Source organism: Thermothelomyces heterothallicus, assembly GCF_042370625.1.
Source record: "Thermothelomyces heterothallicus CBS 202.75 unplaced genomic scaffold P884_scaffold_21, whole genome shotgun sequence".
In the NCBI taxonomy this organism is placed as follows: Eukaryota; Fungi; Ascomycota; class Sordariomycetes; order Sordariales; family Chaetomiaceae; genus Thermothelomyces; species Thermothelomyces heterothallicus.
Window position 1 is genome coordinate 73918 of NW_027192582.1, and position 21451 is coordinate 95368.

General features: G+C 56.1%; 4 protein-coding genes across 4 annotated transcripts; all 4 read left to right on the top strand.

Annotated features, from left to right (window-relative positions):
- Positions 1 to 2607: 2607 nt before the first annotated feature.
- Positions 2608 to 3499, top strand: P884DRAFT_301648 (uncharacterized protein; the record flags this gene model as incomplete). The annotated part of the gene is made up of 4 exons (XM_069444876.1): positions 2608 to 2697; positions 2792 to 3016; positions 3075 to 3368; positions 3428 to 3499. 4 exons carry the CDS (start codon positions 2608 to 2610, stop codon positions 3497 to 3499), a joined length of 681 nt encoding a protein of 226 aa, XP_069295432.1.
- A 3273-nt stretch (positions 3500 to 6772) lies between these two features.
- P884DRAFT_262388 (uncharacterized protein) lies at positions 6773 to 7430 on the top strand. Its single transcript, XM_069441654.1, has 2 exons — positions 6773 to 6978; positions 7052 to 7430. The coding sequence occupies exons 1-2, from the start codon at positions 6949 to 6951 to the stop codon at positions 7304 to 7306; spliced, it is 285 nt and encodes a 94-aa protein (XP_069295433.1). The 5' UTR covers positions 6773 to 6948; the 3' UTR covers positions 7307 to 7430.
- Positions 7431 to 12319: 4889 nt separating this feature from the next.
- On the top strand, positions 12320 to 15316 carry P884DRAFT_57058 (kinase-like domain-containing protein). The gene is made up of 3 exons (XM_069445966.1): positions 12320 to 12908; positions 13037 to 14922; positions 14990 to 15316. The coding sequence occupies exons 1-3, from the start codon at positions 12649 to 12651 to the stop codon at positions 15019 to 15021; spliced, it is 2178 nt and encodes a 725-aa protein (XP_069295434.1). The 5' UTR covers positions 12320 to 12648; the 3' UTR covers positions 15022 to 15316.
- A 3274-nt stretch (positions 15317 to 18590) lies between these two features.
- Positions 18591 to 20337, top strand: P884DRAFT_247788 (glycosyltransferase family 4 protein; the record flags this gene model as incomplete). The annotated part of the gene is made up of 2 exons (XM_069440519.1): positions 18591 to 18768; positions 19023 to 20337. The coding sequence occupies 2 exons, from the start codon at positions 18591 to 18593 to the stop codon at positions 20291 to 20293; spliced, it is 1449 nt and encodes a 482-aa protein (XP_069295435.1). The 3' UTR covers positions 20294 to 20337.
- Positions 20338 to 21451: the final 1114 nt, after the last annotated feature.

Here is a 21451-nt window from a genome sequence, read left to right on the forward strand (position 1 = left end):
CGAGCGCTGCTAGAGTGGCAGAAAGACAGCTCGCTCAAAACAGGGGGGGTTGCACACAGGGGCAACTGCTTGTCATGTCGAACGTCACGCTGGGGCCTGGGCGCGCATGTGGTGGCTGGTGTGCCGTTCTGTGTGATCCTTCTAGACGAGGCTGGTGTCGCGGTTTTGGTATGAATTACATCTGCCCATTGTTGCACTAAAAAATGACATTGCCGTGTCAGGCCGAAACGAGACCGACCTTTTATGTTCTTGAGGGACGGCACCCGGATTGTCCCCGTCCCACAAGGCTTCATTGGGGCCAACACAACGGGAATGAGCTCTCGGCGATGCTTGTCGACAGCGGGCCATGGATCTCCGCGAGCACATGTCCCATCTTGAAGTGGCGCACAAGCATAGTACATTAGGTTTCCATGCAAAAGATTGGTCGGTGTGTTGGTGACGCAGATGCATCATGGAACGGCCAGTGTCACTGCTCGTTTCTCTTCCATGCTGGGGACAGTTCATCATGGACGCGTTGGCTGAACCGTGGGACTAGTGGACTTGAGGTAGGTGGAACTTTTCAGGGTGGTGGTGGTGGTGGTGGTGGTGGTGTATTCGGCATACGTGTGACGTCGGTGGTCGAAAGTTTGTGCGAAATAGGTCACCTTTCCCGGTCGCTTCGTGGTGCGGATACACTTAAGATCACGGCTAGACGCACCTCCGTGGGTGGAGCGCATGCCAACTGGAAAACTTGGTATTGAACGTTTAATCCGGACTATGACTTCCGCCTCTAGACTATCATAGTAGTGTAGTGCGAGATAGCCCACATACGCACTAAGCGGGGAAATCAAGGGTATGCACCTTGAGAAAAGATAAAGCTTGCAGCTGGTTTGTAGGCCGAGATCCTGCGCGTTGGGCAGAGCGAGCTGCGGTCCGTGCGTTTCCCCCGCTTGCCTTCCGTGATCAACGATCTCGGACCGTCGATTTTGACGATCTGGGCTCCAGCCTTTGCTCTACTGTGGAGCTGCTGATGCCAAGTTCCCATCTTCCCATGACAGGGGTCACTGCTGCAGACAGGGTACATGCAGATCCCGTAGCCATTGGCCAATGAGGAGTTGTCATGGCCAGCCACAGCCTGAGCTCGACAACATCCACGGAATCCGGATCGTCATGACATTGCACCGGACGGCGGTGAACGTTGAATCTATCTTGGATACTTCGGTCTTCATGATGCACGTGTGGAAGATCATCCGCTTACACTGCTCCGTCAGGTGCCATGCCGTCATATTGAAGCAAATTCCTCCGCTTGGGTAGCTGCGACTCCACTAGAGCTGGCAGTGGAACCGCTACCTTCCTCGGGCACAGATACCAGTCCACCGCCCGTCCGACTCGGGGAAGTCGCACGTAGAGAGAAGCAAGGCGCCGAGAGCTGCACCGGGTGGTTAGGTAGGCCGGCAACCGAGCCAAACAAGAAACGCCGGCAAGCACGGCTGTCGAGGGAACGACGTGCGCTCGTTTACGGTACAACGATGACACGCCTCGAGCGTCAACTCCTCCATCTCGGGCAGCTTTCTTTCTCGGGCATCCCCGCGCCTTCCCCACGCCTCCCGCCCATAGGATGGTTATTTGTGTGGCTGCATACCGAATCGTGACATGGCAGATGGGCACGGGATCTCGAGTGCAGCTCTGCCAGGGCAAACAGATGGGTGGTGCGGCAACGCAGTAGCGTCCTGTATCGGTCCCGTTTATTCGAAATAGCATTGGCTATCTGTGGGCGCCAAGTGGCGTCGGTCATCAAAAGACGCTGCGGCAGAATCTAGACATGTGTGCTACCATTTCCGGGGAAACCCAGGGCAGGGCACGGGAGGTTGGCAGCTGATGAGCAAATTCGGTTTCTCATTTCCTAAACCGGAACAACACAGAATTCCACAAAGGTGTCAGCTACACAAAGTGCTTCCCGGACGGCAGCTATGATATGGGAGGCTGAGAATCGGTGCATACCTAGCTTGAGCTTCGAGACTCGAGCTTCGAGATGCCAGTGAGGTTCAGGCTGTCAGGCGGTTTGTCTTAATTTTCCGTTCTGTGGAGAAACGACTTACAGCAGCCGCGCTGAGCCTTTGCCAGGTAGGTTCAGCGGTTCAGCAGTTAGCTAGTGAAATCACCGGCAATGACGCACTTGGGTCTTCTTCCAGGAAGGAGCGATCGCCCACCCTCTCACAAGCTATTCGTTGCCGTTGCTGTGACGCGACTTCCGTTAGAATATAAGTCTTCATAATGACTTCCTCGTACCCTCGCACTGCCACCTCCTCCACTTTCTTCTCCCACTTTCCATCTCCTTTCTAAGGCCGCGTCTTCTAGAACACAAACGTTCGGTAGCCACCTCTGCGAAGTGATTGAAGATAATAATCTCGTGACGCGTTCAAAACTCCTCAATCCTCGCCGCCTGGCAACCGCCTTGATCTCTGGTCAACTCTCACAAGACCTTAGTTTTCCCGCCCTCCCCACCACTCGCCAATCTTCAACCTACAAGCCTGACTCGGTTGAACTCGATTCTACGGCGCACGCCCCAACTCACATCTTCGACCTGCACCTTTATTGAAAGACCGACTTGATCGTACAGATTTCACAATGAAGACAACCATCACCGCGATTTTCGCCATTGCCGGCGCTGCCACCGTGGCTGCCGTCGACTTTCCTTCCAACATGCCAGATTGTGGCGTAAGCAAACCCTTCTTTCCCATACTTGCTCTTTTATATCCCACCTGCTCTTTGTAACACGTACGACGGTCGATGTTGACGAGAACAATGACAGAGGCTTTGCGGCACCAACATGTTTGGTAAAGCGGCCGAGCTTGGTTGCCAGGAGAACGACATTGCTTGCTTGTGCCGGAACAAGGACTTCGGCTTCGGTATTCACGACTGCACCATCCAGGTCTGCGACAGTGTCGACCAGGCCAACGTGGCCATCGACTGGGGCAACAGCCTCTGCGCGGGTGTCAACGTCCCGGCCAATATTCCCTCGGCTACCTCTGTCGCCGTGAGTATCTACATCCCAAGGACGGTTCAAAATGTGCCTCGCTAATGCTCAGGACTAGGGTCCCACTGGCGGCTCTAGTTCAGGCGGTTCCGAAGCCTCGAGCGCCCCTGTCACCAGCGAGTCGAGCGAGAGCCGCGAGGCTAGTGCCATCACCACCAGCACCTGGACCTCGACCTTGTCTAACAATTCGGGCACCACCACCACCGTCATCGGCGAGACCACCATCACGGGCACTGGCGGCGCGGGTGGTGCTACCTCGGCGGTTGAGTCCACCGTCACTTCACCTATTGTCTCGACGCGGACCGATGTGACTTCGGTTTCTGAGCCTTCACCGACCACAAATGGCGCACAGGTATGTTCCTTCGAGTGGCGGTGCACCAGTCGGGATGAGATGGCTAACTAGTTATCTAGGCCCCCCAAATGACCGCGGCTCCGGCTCTCGGTGCTCTCGCCGCCGCCGGCATTGCGTTTGCCTTTTTCTAGATCTTGATGGGCATGTGGGAAATACCAAAATGCGGGCAGGTAATCTGATGATAATCTTTTTTTTCTTTCGGTGGATGCTTTACGACTACACGAAGGTTGAGGCGGGAGGAAGGATGGCACCGATCTTAATGACTAGTGGACATAATTACGCATGAAAACCCAACCGCTATGGCTGTTATCTTGCTTTGAGATCCCATTGATATGCCCGCAGTCTCTTGCTGGGCATCACTCTTTGTACGTATATGCAGAACTCGGAGTTACGGGATACGAAAAAGGTTACCTATGCTGGACGAGCATGGCAGCTTTTTGCTTTCTCTGATGCGACGGACCCAGGAGCTAACGGGGAAGTTGCAGAGCTAGGTAGCCCAAAGAGAAAATTGTGAACTACTCTTCTCTCGGTGACAGCACTGGTCGGCTTGTCCTGCATTATCAACGGGGCACCGGTTCTCCTTGTTACGAGACTCACACTAGAAGCCTTTGGCTCGCTCTTGTAATACAATATACCGCAGGCTCTGGGAGGGATGGAGGCTCTAGAAATACATGTACAGAGACCAGAAAGCCCTAGCAAGGCTCTTGTTCAAGGATGTGCCTCACGGCCTGGACTTGAAGCCGTATTTCGAATCTTTCGGGAGTCTCAGCCCCTATTTTGTCTACCTAGGAAGAGCTTTTAGATAGGGCCGGCCAGTTCCAAGCCCGGAGCGAGGCGCCACCTGTTTCTATCTCCGAAAAAGGCTCGGAGAAGCAAGCCCATGTTGTGTGGTGTGAAGTACGGAGGATCTGGGATCAGGCTGTTGTAACTGTCTTCCATATTCCATATCATGCATCCATCTGAGCACTTGAGCCAAAGACGGCAATAATGTGGTTTCACCCCCGCTACCTGGTTTTCTCTAGTACATCTGCCTTCTTTTTTTTTTCTTGTCTGATTATGACCTTGGGGAGAGCAGATGATCCCTCCCGGATGGTGTTGCGGAGACGAACCGAAGACCGTCACACTCTAGGAAATGCCACTGATTGAACCACATGTGCATATATTTGCCTGAAGAAGTGTGGCTATTTCACTAAATCACAAGCAGCCACAGTCGTGCCACCCTTGCGTGAAGTATGCGATAAGGAGTGTGGTGTTGGACGTCCCTGCGGCGAGGAGATCCAGGGTCGGTCTGTTTACAACGGTCTGCTCAGTATTCACCCAAGTAATTCGTTATCCGTTCTCTCAACGAGTATGTTAAAGCCCCCCACCCTACCCCCCAACCCCGGACCATTTCACCTGAATATAGATAGGCCGTACTCGTAGACCTCCCGAGGCATCCTGAGGACCAGAGGTTCCCATGAGGATCCTGGAATTTCGTTCAAGGTTAGCCCTAAGGCGGGCATTGGCTAGGCTAGGTATTTGGCTACTTAGGGGCACCCTTTTGGTCCCTGAAACGGAAAGGTTAGACCCGGCAGAGGAGCTGGGTTATGTTACAGCAGCGGGTGCGGCGCCTGCATGATGGGAAAGGTGAGAGAACGATACAAGACAGGTGCGATGGAGACGGGCGGTGAGACCGGCTATACGCAAGTTCTCGGACAAGCTTTGTATTGCGGACTCGGGCAAGTGACCCAGCTAAAAAGGGGGGCGGGGGGGAAGAGGGTAGGGTGATGGTAGCGTATTACATTAACGGCGGCTGCGCCCGGGCGCGGAGCCGGCCGTTCAGTGCTGTCGTCGTCAGCAAGGTGGCGTTGGACCGCAACTCACTGCCCGCTCCGGGCTTCAACGACGGTCGGGGATACAACCTGAGTACCGAGATCAGCGGCGGGAGTGGATGCGGAGGCGTGGGGGATCAGGCCACTGCCTCGAGTCGGCGGTTTGATCTGCGTGCGTGCATAGTGTACTGACGCCCGGGTGGGTATCGCAGTGCCCGCCGCGTTGTCGTGCCGAGTGTGCGCCGTACGGAGTACATTTGTACTTGTAGGTATGTACGTTTTACACACACATACATACACACACACACGCACACGCACGCACACTGCCCCAGGTTGTCTCACCAACATCACCATTCCACACGGGGCCGATGGCGTAAAATGCACCTAGTATCGCTGGAGAACGGAGGAATCCAGCTCGATCATGGCAACCGCCCTTCCCAGTGAATAGGTAGTCACCAAATGTTTCCTCATCATCAGGTCAGAAAACACTTCCCTCACAGCCCAGCCGAGAGCTGACGTTACCCGATCCGGCCCGCGTTCACCTCGTGAGTTGCTAGCAGGCCTGGAGAGAACGGGCGCTACTGGCGTCGAAGGCACCGAGGCTTCCCCTCCTCCATTCCGTCTTCCCCACCTCCCCCTTCCCTTCCCTTCCTTCTTTCCTTGGACTTCTTGTAAATCTTTCTCTGAAAGTACCACACATCCTTTTACCTAGACAGGCGTAGACCCCTCTGGAAATGTCTCGGAGTGCTCAGCGCTTTTCCGTGACCCGAGTGAAGCATGCACACAGGAAATGTTACAGTGCAGTGATGGCGGCACGGTGGTCGAGAGAGAGTGACCGGTATACACCACACCCTACGCGCACCTTCTTTCTATGTTCATTTTGGCGTGGAATGGATGCGGATGGGTTGAGGTCCGGATAATCGGCCGCTCTCTCCCCCCCACCTTTTTTCCTTCCGTTTCTCCCATCTCTCATTTTAAAATGGAGGGGGGCTGCAGGTCGGAAGAAGGATAGTGGTGTTGAGGGGGGTTTCAGAAATGCTACGCCCACAGTGTGCAAGTCGAACCTTCAACCATCTCATCCTGGCCCATGGAGACTGTGCGGTTACTGTGTATGCGAGAACGAACGCAACTTGGAATCTCTGCAAGGATACTACACAGTAGTGTAGCACTTCGCACAGAGCAGTATCCGTAGTTGGAGGGTCAATGGAGGTACCCCGGTACTTGCGGTTCCTTCCATTCCCTGGCCTGCCCCTCTGCTCCCGCACCCTGCCTTGACTCCGCCGTGCTAAGCCCGATTCTACACAGTCTCCGCATTCGCCAAGCAAAGCTAGGAGCTCTTGGCGATGCCGTGGAGATGGGGAACGAACGGGATCAGACGGGGAAGATCCTGAAGCCATCGACCGGATGGAGAAAGCAAAGGATGCAGCCGAGCCGGATCGAATTCTATCCGGTTTTATTTTATTTTATTTTTTTATTCTATTCTATTCTATTTTTTATTTATTTATTTTTTTGCATTGTGAATCCTCTATCTCTCGCGGGACGTCCTCAGTTCTTTTTTTTGCCTGTTCTTTTTCGTTCTCTTCGCTGCTTCCTCTTCCCTCTTTGGCGCCTACAACTTGAAGCGAGGCCCTTTTGGTTCGCCGTGCGACGCGATATGTTGCTTGAGTGTTTCTGATGCTACGCTATCAGCCGGGAGTTTCTGCAAGATGGGCTTGGAAGCAGGCAGTTGATTCTTGCAGAGATAATGCATCATTTGTGGCTGGGAAACAATGGGTCCGGGAAAGCGGCTGGCACTATCCGTAGGTTGTCACTCTCCCGAAGCTGGGATCCCGAGTATCAACCGAAGTTGGTTGCCAGACTGACAATGGCCAGCCGTCGCTGCCTCTGACGCTTCCTTGGTCATTTTTTTTTCTTTTTCTCCTCTTTCAAGGAGGCAGGTACCAGACCGTACTGATGGCGGAGAATCGGGCTTTTTCCCTCTTTAGCAAGACGAAGCGAATCGCGATTCAGTACGGATCCATACCAATACTGATTGCGTTTTGCGTCTTGGGAGTTCTGTGGCGCAGCACCTGCACCTGCATCATTGGATCCTTGGAGCTCAAAGAACCATATCTTCGGGATCGTTGAAGGCATCATGGTGGCGCTGCCCAGCCAATAATTTGCCAGGGCTGGGTTTCAACGCGCGGAAACATCGGAGGAGCGCCTCCGCACACTTGTAAGTGCGCAGTCCCAGCCTTGGTAACTAAACCACTGCATGTGTGTACAATACATACCTTCCTAAGGTATGTATGTGCATTCAGGGCAATCCTCTGTACATGTGTGCTCAAGGTGTGGTCCCAGGTGTGTGGTCCCAGGTAAGCAGCATGGGCGACTGTGATGATGTCGCCCTGGGCTGCCCGAGGTTGAACCTTGTCCCTCGTTTTTGACGACGAGTTGTTGAACTTCGTTGATGATCCTGAATCGTCCCGCAGCGCCGGTACAAAATTCATGGTTGTGGGAGGCCAAGAAGAGCCACTGGCGTGATGGGCCAGCGCCCAGGATCTCTTGCGGCAGGGCCGTGTGCCACAGTAACTGCCTCCCTGGGGTTGGATAAGAAAGCCCGCTACTCTACGGAGTGCATAACTACATTGAAAGCATGTCTATACTAGCCTGCGACAGCCACCCCGTCTGCCGGCGAAAGTGTCCGGTAAGTTGTCTCGCCCAGGCAGATGATCTTCTGTGGTAGCGAGCTTTCATTAAAACGTGGGTATACTTATCGTATGTTCTTGTGCCAGCACACTAATTCTTCCACCCGGATCAGAGAGGAGGACGGCAAGAAGAAATACGCCAGCTGAAGTAATTTTGTTTCAGCCCATTCTGAACCTCCAGCCCACGTTGGTTCGTATTCACATGTCCATACAGGTGCTCGCCTCCAAGAAACCAGAGGTCAAGAATGGCCCAAAAATGGACTTGTGTGGTCGAGTACAGAAATATCACCCGGTTTGAAGCTTAGCATCACGGTCTGGTGCACTTGAGACGGCTCAGGGTGCAAGCCCGTGTCACAATTCGAGAAGGGACTCGTCAGCCTGATAACGCTAGTCACCCTCCTTGTCCCTCCCCGGCAAGCCGCTTTTGGGATCGACGGAGATGACGCGCATGGCGGCCATGGCAAAGCGGCTTCTGCTGATAGCGTGCTGAGGCGCCATCTAATGATGTGGAGAAGCTGCTGCCGGACGGGCGGGAAGGGGGAACAAGGCATCTATAATCCGTATACTCTTAAGCTCGCCCGCCCAAGAAGAGCGCGCGCTAGTGTAGCTAGGATGGAACCACTTCCACCGTTAGTCTCGAGATGCTGGCAAACCGACTAGCTTGCCCCGAGATTGGAAAACGATTTTTGGGGGAGGGGGCCTTGCATTGCCTCCGTCAAAAACCACTCGGTGACGTGCGGTGGCCGAGTCGGTGTGGTTCCCGGTGGCTGGGCAAGAAGACCGCGTTTGTGCTTTACATAGAAATGTACGTAGGTACCTATGTAAGGGATGCACGTACAGACATATATATGGAACATATAGTACCTGCAGATGTTATGATAGGCGTGTGAAAGCAGGGCATACAATTTCGTTGTGATATATACTACGGGGTAGTACACTACGCTACAATGCGAGATGGATCTGTGAGACCTGGTTCTCTTTGGATATGCATCTCGTGATGCAGCCGAGGCCACCCTGAAAGGTCGGCGGCAGAGTTTGTCGTCCCATTTTCTGTCTGCCCATCTTTGTCTATGTCCCGGAAGCGTCCTGGGTTAGCCTGTCATCCCCTTGCCCATGTGAGACTGCACTTTCTGTAAGGTGCGTGAGACATGCAGATGGGTTTGTGGAGTGGGGTTTCTTGATTGGACCGAGACGGGCAGCTGAGGGTCTTCCGAAGCCATCCTGGCCTGGGTGTCTTCGTCTTGGGAGGGGGCCACCGCGAACAAGGTTGTGGTGCTTTGTCGCAGTCGGGACATGTCAAGTTTGAGGCGAGACCGACGACGCTTGGGAACCGAAAACTGGCTGCGGCTGGTTCCGGAGCAATGAGAGCTCGCCCAGTGGGCTGGAAAGCATGCGCGATGTTCAATAAAGCATGTACATAATTACTGTACAGTAATCCGTATACTGCCGCATTTAGGTGCCTTCGTAGCGAAAAGCGAGATTGGTAGATACCACAGGTGTGCGCGCATGGGAGGTTCTGAAATTGGGGCTCAGACCTTCGTCTGAAACGTGGGATCGATAAAGTTGCCGCTTAGGATTGGAGCGTTGTTTCATTTCAACACCCATTGTCGCCTCCCATGTAACGAACAAAAACATTGATCTAATCGAGAGGAAAGCAAAACATGGAAGAAAAAGAGAGGAGAAAGAGAGGAAAATGAACGAAAAGAGCAAGATAGCTGTAGCCGACGGACGCTTGCTTCAGGCAACGCTCGGAGCCTTCGAACCACTCAGAACTGCAGCGGACTGGCAGCAGATGCAGAGAAGCCTGGGGTCTGGACCGCCCGCCTCAAACTTTGACCATGCCCGTTCCCTAAATCGGGCATCCGAAGTCTGCTCGCAAGTTCATTAGCTCTCTGGCAGTAGCGCTTCGATTGTCGAACGTAAACAAGCTGGGCACACACAATGGAAGGCAGGGTAGGAGCGACGGTGCTAAGTATTGACAAGATGCAGCACCTAACCTATTTTTTTTTTTTTCCTGCTTGATGATTGTGAAGAGCTCGCTAAGTGGTCGTATCGCGTCGCAGCCAATATCGAGCCGCACCATTTCGGCAGGCCGAAGGGACTCAATTGTAACGGCAAACTCCAAGCAGGACAACCTACTTCTGGTAAGCCGAATTCCGTACCATGAAGCTAACCCATATAGGACCGCAGCACTGCAGTACACGCACTAGCCCGCCGAGTCCGCGCCGGTTTGGTTGGCGATGTAGTAGTATGTGTAGGTGTAACTACAGGGGAGAGGTGACGGTTCACGAGCGCATGTACCAAATACACGATAACTAGTGTAGAGTCTGGGCCTCCGATGGCTCGCTCGCCCAAAGCTCTGGCAGGAGGCGGCTGCTGCTGATGCCTAACTAGATCTCCGGTCGGCGAATTCCACTCGCCACACTACACTAGTGCATTCGGTGGACGTGTGTTTTCGCCCATCCTCGACAATACGGCAGCACCACGTCTGCGCTGTCGGCGCGCCGAGTGGATACAGTTCTTTGAGGGCCCCTGCATTTGCCGTCGGTCCGGCCGAAGGGGAGCAGAACCGGTGTACAGCGCGACATCGAAGGCATCTCTAGAGAACAGGTACCTTACCTTTCTGGAGCGAAGACGGGAAGAAGGCCCGCATTGAGGTTTTGTAATAGCGCCGCACCCGTGGCAGTCCAAGAGCAGTAGCTGCCCGGGCCGAGTGCCTGCCGAATTTGCGCCGGCTGTCGATGTTCTGCTTAACATTGGTCCAGCGCTGGAGTGAAAGCTGAGTGCGCTCAAATTTGGTTTTCCTACGAACAAACTACGGACGGGGTACAAGTAACTCAAAAGCACGGCCGGCTGCTATTCAAACACAACAATTAATTTCTCGGACACCGGCGTGGCGAAACAGCCCTGGGGACTTTTTGAGGTTGCTATGCAGCCTCTCGATTGAGCTCATCAATTGCGAAAGGCTCGCATTTGGAAAGAACTTAATGTGCTCAAGCCTGGGGGAACTCTGTGTGGCAGCCGCCAGACTGTGGGCTTGCACGCCGAACTGCAATAAATACAGAGTAACTATACGTACCCTCACATATATACCTGGTATGTACAAGTACATGGACAGCACATCGCGGGAGCCCCGCCCTTGCCGAGGGATATCCACTCGAATCAGATGTTTGCCCTTTGGACCCTTAGTACATTACGGAGGAGGGAGCTGACTAGCCGGCTCGTAGTGTGCACTGTGTGTCTAATCACGCAATATTTGACTATCGGCAAGTTGATAGACACCGGTTCTCTATTCTACCATTGAGGCTCTCTTTGGAAGCCTCCAGTTTCGACTTCAACATGTCGGAACTCCAGCAAGGAGACCTGCAGAAGGCGTTGGGCATGGTGGGGCCTGCCAATCACTGGCTGCAAAGGGTTAGATGCGATAAGCTCGGGCCCATCCCTTCTGCTCCCTTCTATGTCTCCACCCTGTTGCATCTTGGCGATGTGGATGCGACGTTCAACCTCTTGGCAGAGAGCCCCCTAGTACGGATTTCACCAGTACTGTACGGAGTACAAAGACCCAGCGTCTCGCTGCCTCTCAACAATTGTTACCAGCCATACAGTCCTCCGTACTGCGTACTTCGTACACTTGTTGGGAGCTCATCAGGTTGCAGTGAAAGAAGAGACAATCGTATGAGTAGTAGAGGAAGCTCTACTACGCGTATGTGTCGACGCCCGGTAGCCTGCCGATCTCATCTACACAGTACCTCCGGAGGATAACTATAACGTTAACGCCTCACCTCCTGATGACTGCTCTTCTGACCATGACGACTACTATGGTACCCATTGCGTCGTCTTCGCCACAATCGTGACAGCCAAGACGTACTTTGCGATAGATCTATATGGAACCGACATTGGGTATGGGCTAGTATGCAAGAAGAGTAAATCAACCTTTCAAACACTGGCAACTGCATGATGTTGGATATGCATCGTGTTGCCTGAGGTCCCGTTGTTCGATGTTTACTGATCGCTGCATCATGCAGGCGCCACCACCCAGAAGAAGCGGCATCACCCTGCGTACCTCGCTCTCCGCAATCTGTACATTCTGCACCCTGAATCAAAGTATATCCAGATATTCAGGCTTGCAAGGGTAGGTGAGCAGCCTAACGGGAATACTTGAGAAACCGACGGACCGGTGGTTGCTGTCCCGTCTACTGCTTGTCCACTGCGAGAACGCCGTGTTTCTGAGCGCGGTAAGTACTTCAGTGCGTGCTTCAAGTACACAGTACTTCGTGCCCGACCCCGCCGACGCCGCAGCTCTGCAGGTCGGGTTGCAGCGCACCAAGACCGACCTTGCCTGGTGAGGGTACCAGAGTATAGTACAGTCTGTACTGTACGCTAGGTACCCACGCTAGCTAAACATGGGTGGTCCGATATCCATCCGCAGCCGCTAGCGACAACCGCAACCGACCAAAAACCGTGCCCGTGCATCTGCCTCTCGCCTCTTTGGTGGGACGTTTTGCAGACACCGCACCACCAAAAGTCAGCTATTTCGCCTGCATTCCCTGACCCGACGTCAGCGGCCCGATTTTCGTCACCAATTCTTCATCCAAGCTTTCCCTTTGTTTTTTTTTCGTTGGTGTTTTCGGGCATTTTGACAATGTCTGTTTAAGTGCACCTGGGCCTTGCTGTCGACAACGTCCCTGCGACTTGGCAGCGTAGTCCCCCCGTTGATTGCAACGACGACACCGCTGTCCAGCATGAAGGTCTTCCCACACCGAGCTCACTCAGATTCCCACCATGGAGCCTCAACAACCGTCACAGCCGCCGTTCCGTCGGCCTTCGCACCCTCGCCTTCACAGCATTCTGCCGCCTCCTCCGTCTCATCTCGGGCAGTCTCGGACTGCCAATAGCACCCCCGTGTCGCCGCCGGGGCTCTTTAGCCCGTCGATGCCCCGCCCGAACATGGTCTTCCCGTCGCAACCCGGCTCCGAAACGGCGACGCCAGGAGGCTTGAACAGCCCCTATCTGCATCCGCTGCAGGGGCATAAGGTTCGAGAGTAAGTGCTCCTCTTCCATCCACTACCCTCGTCCCGCCTCCCCCGCCATGGCGGAAGGAAGGGAGTCGAGCGGGGCAGTGGCCCATCCCGTACATACGTATGTACGTGACCGCTAATACCGCAGCTAGGACGCACAAGGCAAACGTCGAACATGACTACACAACCGGCAGGAAGCACATCAACAACTACGAGATCATCGAAGAACTGGGCCGCGGCGTGCATGGAAAGGTGAAGCTTGCCAGGAACGTGGAGAATGGCGAGTTCGTCGCCATCAAGATCATCCCTCGCTTCTCCAAGAAACGTCGGCTCGGCAAGGTCACAGCCATGTCTACCCAGGACAAGAGCAAGAAGGAGATTGCCATCCTCAAGAAGATACGGCACCCCAATGTCGTCGCCCTGCTCGAGGTCATTGACGATCCGGAGCTGAAGAAGATCTACATGGTGCTGGAACACGTCGAGCTCGGCGAGGTGGTGTGGAGGAAGAAAGGCCTCCCCCACATCTGCGAGTACGAACGTCGCCGTATCGAACGCGAGAAGCGGGGCGCGAAGTCGACGCCGGAAGAGGATCGGTTTGAACGTGCTCTCTTGCGGCGCCAGGCCGCCAAGGCGGCTGCTCAACGGGCGAGTCTGCGTGCCCGCGCCCAGAAGCCTTCGGGTGACTACTGGAGCCTCGAGTACGGCCCGGCAGACGACGAGGAGCTTGACGCGCATGTTGGCTCATTGGGCAGGGATGATCCCGACCTGTCGGCCATCCGCCCAGCCCTGTCGAACTCGAGCTCTCTCGCCGGGTCAAGAGCCACCTCCCGAGCGCCGTCCCGGTCACAGTCAGTCAAATCGTTGTCAAGACTTGCCGAGCCGGACGTCGCACCTGCCGCCCACGATGGTGATCTGGAGACACCCGGTGCCTTGCCCATCAAGGGCAAGCCCGGTTCTTCTACGGCGCTCGACGGAACCATGTACGGCCCGTACGCTGATGATCCCTCCCTACAAGGACGGTCTCCCAGCATGGCCGACTCGCTCATATCCCACATATCCTCCTTCGACTTCAACAGAGTGCACGACCCGTTCGTCGACGATTTCTCCTACGTCCCCTGCTTTACCATCGAGCAGGCAAGGAACACCTTCCGCGACACTGTCTTGGGCCTCGAGTACCTGCATTATGAAGGCGTCGTGCATCGAGATATCAAGCCAGCGAACCTGCTCTGGACAAAGGACAAGAGAACCAAGATTGCCGACTTTGGCGTCTCCTACTTCGGTCGGCCCGTCCGCGACGGAGAGCCGGACGACACCATCTCCGAGTCGGAAGCCCGGGACTTTGACGACGACTTTGAGCTTGCCAAAACGGTCGGCACACCCGCCTTCTTTGCTCCCGAACTCTGTGCCACCGACCTCTACGATGCTCCTCCCGGCAAGCAGCCCAAGGTGACCGAGCAGATCGACGTCTGGTCACTGGGCGTCACGCTCTATTGCCTGATCTATGCAAGGCTTCCCTTCTTGGCCGAAGACGAGTGGCAGATGTTCAAGAAGATTGCGAATGAAGAGGTGTACATCCCAGACCGGCGGCTTCGCCCCGTCGATCCCGCCACGAAGCCCAGCGAAAAGTCACTGTATACGCGACTGAACAAACCACCATACCGGAACGACGACGAGCTTGCCTATGAGGATATCGAGCCGGAACTTCAGGATCTCTTGAAGAAGATGCTCACCAAGGACCCGGAAAAGAGAATCCGCCTCCGCGACGTCAAGAGACACCCATGGGTCATGCACGGCGTGGACGTGATGTCGTGGATTGACGACACGGACCCGTCGAGGAGAGCGTCGGGCAAGAGGATCCAGGTCGATGAGAAGGATATGGCTCGCGCTGTTGTCCCCCTGAGCCTGATGGAGCGTGCCAGGTCCGTGGTTAAGAAGGCGGTCGGCAAGGTCATGCACCCTCGCGGGGACCGAACAGATAGCGCCTCCTCGAGACGGCGCGCCACCAGCAGCGCGGCCAGCTCCGCAGGAGACATCACTGGTTTGATTACCCCCCACCTACGCGACAGCCGGCGGAAAAGCTTACGCCCGGACGACTACTTTTCTAGCCCGTCTCAACAGCCGGGCCGACATCCCTTGACGCACAGTGTGTTAGCCAGCCCCGAGACTGGGTCGCCCCCGGTCCCGTCACCGCTGAACCAAGCGTCACCGGCCGGAGGGCACGCATCCCGCCGCCCCCTTGAGCTGCTCTCAAACCTTGCCGGAAGAGACGACGCGTCGCGCCGCCGGCAATCTGGCTCCCCCCATCGGGGACTGCTGCCTCGCCACGGCCAATCTCGGTCCATCACGAATGCTTTTTTAGCTCTCACGCCCAGCCCAATCGAAACTCTGCTGGCCCAATCCGCAACGCCGTTCCTAGACAGCCCCTCAGACGACCCGATTAGGGCGCTCAGAAAAGCTCGCGATACGAGGCCGCACTCAGACGAGCCTGGCCGAGCCCGATCCGTCGATCGAGGGCTGTTCGCTAGCGACGATAAGCGTGCGGAAGTCAGAGTTTCGCTGAGCACTGCCGTCGCCCCGGGAAACATCCCCTTCGCGGTGCAGCCTCACCCCCCACGATCAACCGATCCAGGGGGGGAGGGGGTTGGGCAAGATGCCTCGACGGCGGCGCGGCCAGCGCCTGGATCACTGTCCGAGAACTCTCCCGGGCAGTCCAAACCTGACCCCGACATGCGTCAGGTCGACGAACACGGCCTCTTGCAATCTGAGAAGAGGCCGGTGGCGGCCCAGGTCGCCGAGGCCGTGCAGAAGCCGTCGACCCCTGAGCCGACCGAGCCTGCGCTGGTGCCCTGCCCACCATCACCGGATGACGAGACGCTACCGCCGCTGCCCCCGTCGAGGGGTGACACCGCGACGGGACCATCGTCAAGTTCGACCTCGGTGGGCGCGCTCACCACGCCGATGACGAGCCCGAGCGAGTCGGCGAGCCCGATCTATGGGCTCAACAACCAAATGACGAAGGAGGTGGCCGATCGGATGCTCGCGTTTCAGTCGGACCCGTCGCTGCCGGCTCTGCTCAGCAGCACGAGCTCGGTGTCGGCGGATCCGGAGGGAGAGTTTCTGGGCCACCCGGGGTTCGTGGGCCGGTCCGCGGTTGTCGACACCACCGACTCGCTCACTCCGCCGGCATTTGCGAAGGAGCCCATGACCGGATTCCCGCTCGAAGCGCAGGATCTTGAGGGTGCAGTCCCCGTGAAACTGGACAAGTCCGGTGTTTTTGCGGGAGCTCCCGCGGGTGGCAGGTTCTCCACCGGCAGAAGAGGGTCGCGGTGTCGTCAGCATGACGATGACGAAGGCGATAACGACAGCGATAGCGACGAAGGCTTGACCATGGCCAGGCGGAAGAAGAAGCCCGCCGGGTCTTCGATCTCGACCGCTGCTGGCGCTTCCTCTCTAAGGGACATGCAGGTGCAGACGCACGGGGTGGAAAGGCTGGTGAGGAATGCGAGGAGAAGGGACACGACCACGAGCGTGGACAGCACGGAGACGGCCAAGAAGATGTCTGTGGATAACGACTAAGCGCTACGACTTGGGCGCTGCGGCCGCCGCGTGTCGTCAGCACCCCCCCTGATGCCTGAACGAAATATGACCTTGTTTTTCGTCGACGTCGGTGGTCGGTTTACGTCAGCCTATTTTCCTGCGATCGCTCGACACAACTTACGACGTATGCTCCGCCGTTTGAAATTTCTTGATTCGCATGGAGCACTCAGACGCAATGTTTTGTAGATAGATTGCTCGCATTTTCTCGGGAGTTTCTGGGTTACTGGCAGATTGCTTGGGCAGGAACGTAGCGGGCAGTTTCGGGGGTCATGATACCATTTTTGGCTTGCGTGAGTGCGACGCGACGTTGCATACACATTACATCCTATCACGACTGGGACGCGAAGGGGAGCGGATGGTAAGGGGCGGTCTATTTCCTATTGAACTGGACTGAGTTCTTGGGTTTGGTTTTGGTTTGGGAGAGCATGCACCTGTGTCAGGCTGGTTCGTGTTGTTAGTCCAGTTCGGATCTCAATTCCCCTAGGTGTGTGGCTGCCTTTTTAACCTGGGCGAGGCGGGCGGGAAGGGTAAGGGACTGTTATATTTCCTCCTGATCTCTCCATTCTTACAGTTTCGGGTGGACTGGTTATCGTTGGATAAGAGTTAAAGGGCTGCCGAGTGTGTATGGTTTGATATGGACGTCTACTACCCTACACTGCACTACCCTACCTTACACTACACTACACTACACTACTACGCGCACGCACACATGCACACTACTCAAATCACCTTACCCTACCTACGGTACAAGGGCACATGGCGGCAAAGTTATAGGATTTATCGTCTGGTCTATCTTGGGTTATCTCGAGCCAAGGCTGTTATCTAAGCCAAACGTGGGTGGGTGGCTGCCACTTGTATCCGGCAATGGATGGAGCAGTGCTCGCTTTTGGTATGCCGGTGTTCTTTGTACTCTGTCTCATGTGTCTACGCACAAGAGGTTGATTCAAGGGTATTTACTGGTCTACGGGTATCGGGCTCGGTTTGGGTTGTCCGGCTGGGGCGGCTCTGGAAGGGGCATAGGACATGGGTACCGAGCGAGGGGCGACTATCTGCTGGACGGAGAGCCATTTGGGGGGGAGGAGGAGGAGGAGGAGGGGACGGCAATCATGGCGGTGAGGTGGTAGGCGTCTGTTTGTTTGGCGGGGTTATTTCACTCGTGGTATTTTGACTTCCGGCAAGGATATCACCCAGTCGGGCAGGCCAAAGGCGCCGTGGTCGACTGCACGCTGGCCTTCGCCAGCTAGCTTTTGACGCCCCATGACGAAAATGCAACGATACCAGGTACCTACGGGGTACCCAGTGGGCACGCCACGTATTCGAGACCTACATAGTACAAGTGCTAGTGTCCGAAGCCATACCAGTGACAAATGGCCGATGCGACATTGAAGGTGGACACCGACACGAAGCGAGTTCGGTTACGCCTCCTGTCTCTCGTCTGGCACTTTACCGGGCGGGTGATGGGGTCTGACTATGGCCAAACAGGGCAGCCGGACTACGAATGAGGGGAGGGGGGAATGAAGGTGAAATGTAATCCGTATACATACTACGTACGTAAGAGACTACCTCGTCCCTCGTTGGGTATCCCGTCCCGGCAACACCGATTCGGGTTCCGACGGCTGGGGCAGAGCAGGGGCCCGGCCCCGTTCAGATCCGGATCGGGTCCGGCAACGGGTGGCGCCCGTGTTCCGGGGGCAGCGGGACAAGCTTATCGACAATGGACTGACAAATAACTATAAGTAAATAATGTGCCAAACAAGCTTTTTTGAATTGGCTGCAGCTGACGGGGGCAGTGATGCAGCCCGAACTGAAAAGGACTTGTGTATGGACTGTAAATACATATACAATTGTGCGTAATTTTGGCCGTGCTGTGTAATCCGTATGCACGCCCCCCTTAACTAATACGGAGTACTCCGTACCCCGTACAATACAATACGTAACTGACTGAGTATATCCCTGCCTGCCGGGACCTTGAACGATTGGATGGATCGGCCTTCTGACCACACACACACGTCTGCATCCGCCGTTTGTAAGCGAATATCAAGCGTATCAAACCACAACATCCTGCGGCCAAGCTTTGCTCGAGACGCGGGCTTCTTCTTCGGTCCAAAGATGGCCGGCGACAAGCGACGCAGCAAGACAATAGTGTTTCTGCACCCGGATCTGGGGATAGGAGGCGCCGAGCGGCTGGTGATCGATGCGGCCGTAGGGCTGCAGAAGCGCGGCCACAAGGTGGTCATCTTCACGAGCCACTGCGACCCGGCGCACTGCTTCGACGAGGCCCGCGATGGTATGCATTTTTTTATTCTCTTTCGTTTTCATTTCCTTTTTTTTTCTTCCTCTTTTGGTTTTTTTCTTCTTTCCCTGGTTCAATTTTCGATTCGTTTTCTTTTTTTTTCTCTTACTCTCTCTTCGAATTTGCTATCCCCTTTCTTTCTCGCTTCACTTTTGGATATCTCCTCCCCTCTTAACCCTCCTCGCCCTCGCACCCCGTGGATGACGGTCGCTAACCACTAGACTCTCCGCAACATGAAAATAACACAGGCACCCTCGACGTGCGCGTGCGCGGCAACACCCTCGTCCCGCCCACCGTCCTCGGCCGCTTCGCCATCGTCTGCGCCATCCTCCGCCAGCTGCACCTGATCCTGCAGGTCGCCGTCCTCTCCCGCGAGCTCGCCGCCCTCGCCCCCGACGCCTTCTTCGTCGACCAGCTCAGCGCCGGCCTGCCCCTCCTCAAGCTCGCCTCCCCCGGCCCCGACCGCGCCCCCGTCTTCTTCTACTGCCACTTCCCGGACCTGCTCCTCGCCCGCGGCCGCGCCCGCCTGTGGAAACGCCTCTACCGCGTCCCCTTTGACGCCCTCGAGCGCTGGAGCATGGGCTTCGCCGACGCCATCGCCGTGAACTCCGACTTCACCCGCCGCGTCGTCGCCCGCACCTGGCCCGGCCTCGCCCGCACCCGGCAGCTGCACGTCGTCTACCCGTGCATCGATACGACCGCCGTCGACGGCGCGCGAGGGAGGGGCAAGGGGGAGGCGGTGGAGGTCGAGCCGCTGCCGTGGAAGCAGGACGGCGTGCTGCTGTCCATCAACCGCTTCGAGCGCAAGAAGGACGTGGCGCTGGCGATCCGCGCCTTCGCCCTGCTCCCCGCCGAGCGGCGGCGCGGGGCCAAGCTGGTGGTCGCGGGCGGCTACGACAGCCGGGTGGCCGAGAACGTGTCGTACCACGCCGAGCTGGCCGCGCTGGCCGACCGGCTGGGGCTCCGCCACGCCACCGCCAAGACGCTCGTGTCGGCCCTCCACGTCGCCCCCGGCGTCGACGTCCTGTTCCTGCTCAGCGTCCCCGGCCTGCTCAAGGAGATGCTGCTGCGCTCCGCCAGGCTGCTGGTCTACACGCCCAGCAACGAGCACTTCGGCATCGTCCCGCTCGAGGCCATGCTGAGGGGCGTGCCCGTGCTGGCGGCCGACAGCGGCGGGCCCCGCGAGACGGTCGTCGACGGCCTGACCGGCTGGCTGAGGGATCCGGAGAGGCCGGAGGAGTGGTCCGCCGTCATGGATCGCGTGCTCAACGACGTGCCCGAGCAGGAGCTGCGGCGCATGGGGAGCGCCGGGGCCGAGCGGGTGAAGAGCAGGTTTGCCGAGGCCCAGATGGCCGAGCGGCTCGAGGACATCTTTGACGGCATGGAGAAGAGGTCGCCGGGACCATCCGGGGCATCATCGCTCTTCATGATGACGCTGATGGCCGGGCTGGTGGCAGCCGTTGGGCTCGGGACCTCCGCCTTCTTGGCCGGGAGGATAGGTGGCATTTCGTTTGCGTAGATTCGATTTTTTTTCTTTTCTTTTCTTTTCTTTTCTTTTTTTTTAGAATATTCTTACGACGACCGGGGAAGTATCCCGTACCTAATAAATGCAATCCCGTTTCAATCTGCTTGTTGAGTTCTCGCTTTGTGTATGTTCGAACACACAGAAGCGAGGTCCTAGCCATCGCGCGTGAGAGATGGACTGAAGGGGGGCCTGACAATTGCCATCAAACCAAGGGTATCTACCTATCCTCTCTCTCTCTCTCTCTCTCTCTCTCTCCCTTTTTTCTTTTTTTCTTTTTTTTTGGGGGGGGGGGGAGGAATCTCACGCTAGAACTCCGCGATCAGAGAAGGACTTTTGCGTGATGATGAATCTGCGTTCATTAGCTAGCGTCACCTGGGGTGGGCTAGTCTCTTGCTTTGATTGGACTACCTTACTCTACGTCTCGCGGGTTAGGAGGAGTACGATTTTGGTGCCGCTTCCCTCCAACGCAGTACAGTTCCTTGATGATCATCAGCCCGCACCACCCAACGCCCAGTCATCTCCGTGCCCAGAGAAAACCAGCGAAAGAAAACGAGGGCCAGTGCAAAAGCCAGGTCCTGCCTACCTCGCCGTCCCTCTCTTCCCTCGGTGCGAGATTGTCGGCCCAACCGACGGCCCTGAACCAAGCCAATTCAAGGATTATATGAAAATGAAAGAAAAGAAAAAAAGAGGGGGGGGGGAGGGGATCTCCAACTGGCGCCTTAATGGGCTGCCGAGTAGGGCAAGAGTGCCCTAGATTCCTCGAGACAAGAAGACGTCATTCCACCCTTCCGCCGGCGGTACGTCCTTGTATGCACGTATGTGCGTATGCTTGTATGTACCACCAGCGATGATCGGGTGCCGAAGACGTGAGCGCGTTGCTGGAACGAGCGGGTAGCAGGCAAAGCACGCATTCCCCTGAAGTGGTGGTCCCGTTTCCCTCCCGCATAGAGCGAGAGAACGAGAGCCGGAACAAGGGGTCGGTTGATGGGACGAAGCAGGCGGGAAGCAACCCTGGTCGAGGAGTCCCTTTCTGCTTGGATGGGGTTATGTTAGGGTTGGTGGGGGGGGGTTGCTTGTTGCCGTCCCCCTTTCGTCGCCCGTCGCTACGTCGTGCCGTTTTTTTTTTTTTTTTTTTTTTTTTTTTTTTTTTTT

Coding starts and splice junctions, on each gene's coding strand:
- P884DRAFT_262388 (XM_069441654.1), top strand. CDS start 6,949: ATGGGTCCGGGAAAGCGGCTGGCACTATCC. Junction 6,979..7,051: donor GAAAGCGGCTGGCACTATCC/GTAGGTTGTCAC, acceptor GACAATGGCCAG/CCGTCGCTGCCTCTGACGCT.
- P884DRAFT_57058 (XM_069445966.1), top strand. CDS start 12,649: ATGGAGCCTCAACAACCGTCACAGCCGCCGTTCCGTCGGCCTTCGCAC. Junction 12,909..13,036: donor CAGGGGCATAAGGTTCGAGA/GTAAGTGCTCCT, acceptor TACCGCAGCTAG/GACGCACAAGGCAAACGTCG. Junction 14,923..14,989: donor CTCCGCAGGAGACATCACTG/GTTTGATTACCC, acceptor CTACTTTTCTAG/CCCGTCTCAACAGCCGGGCC.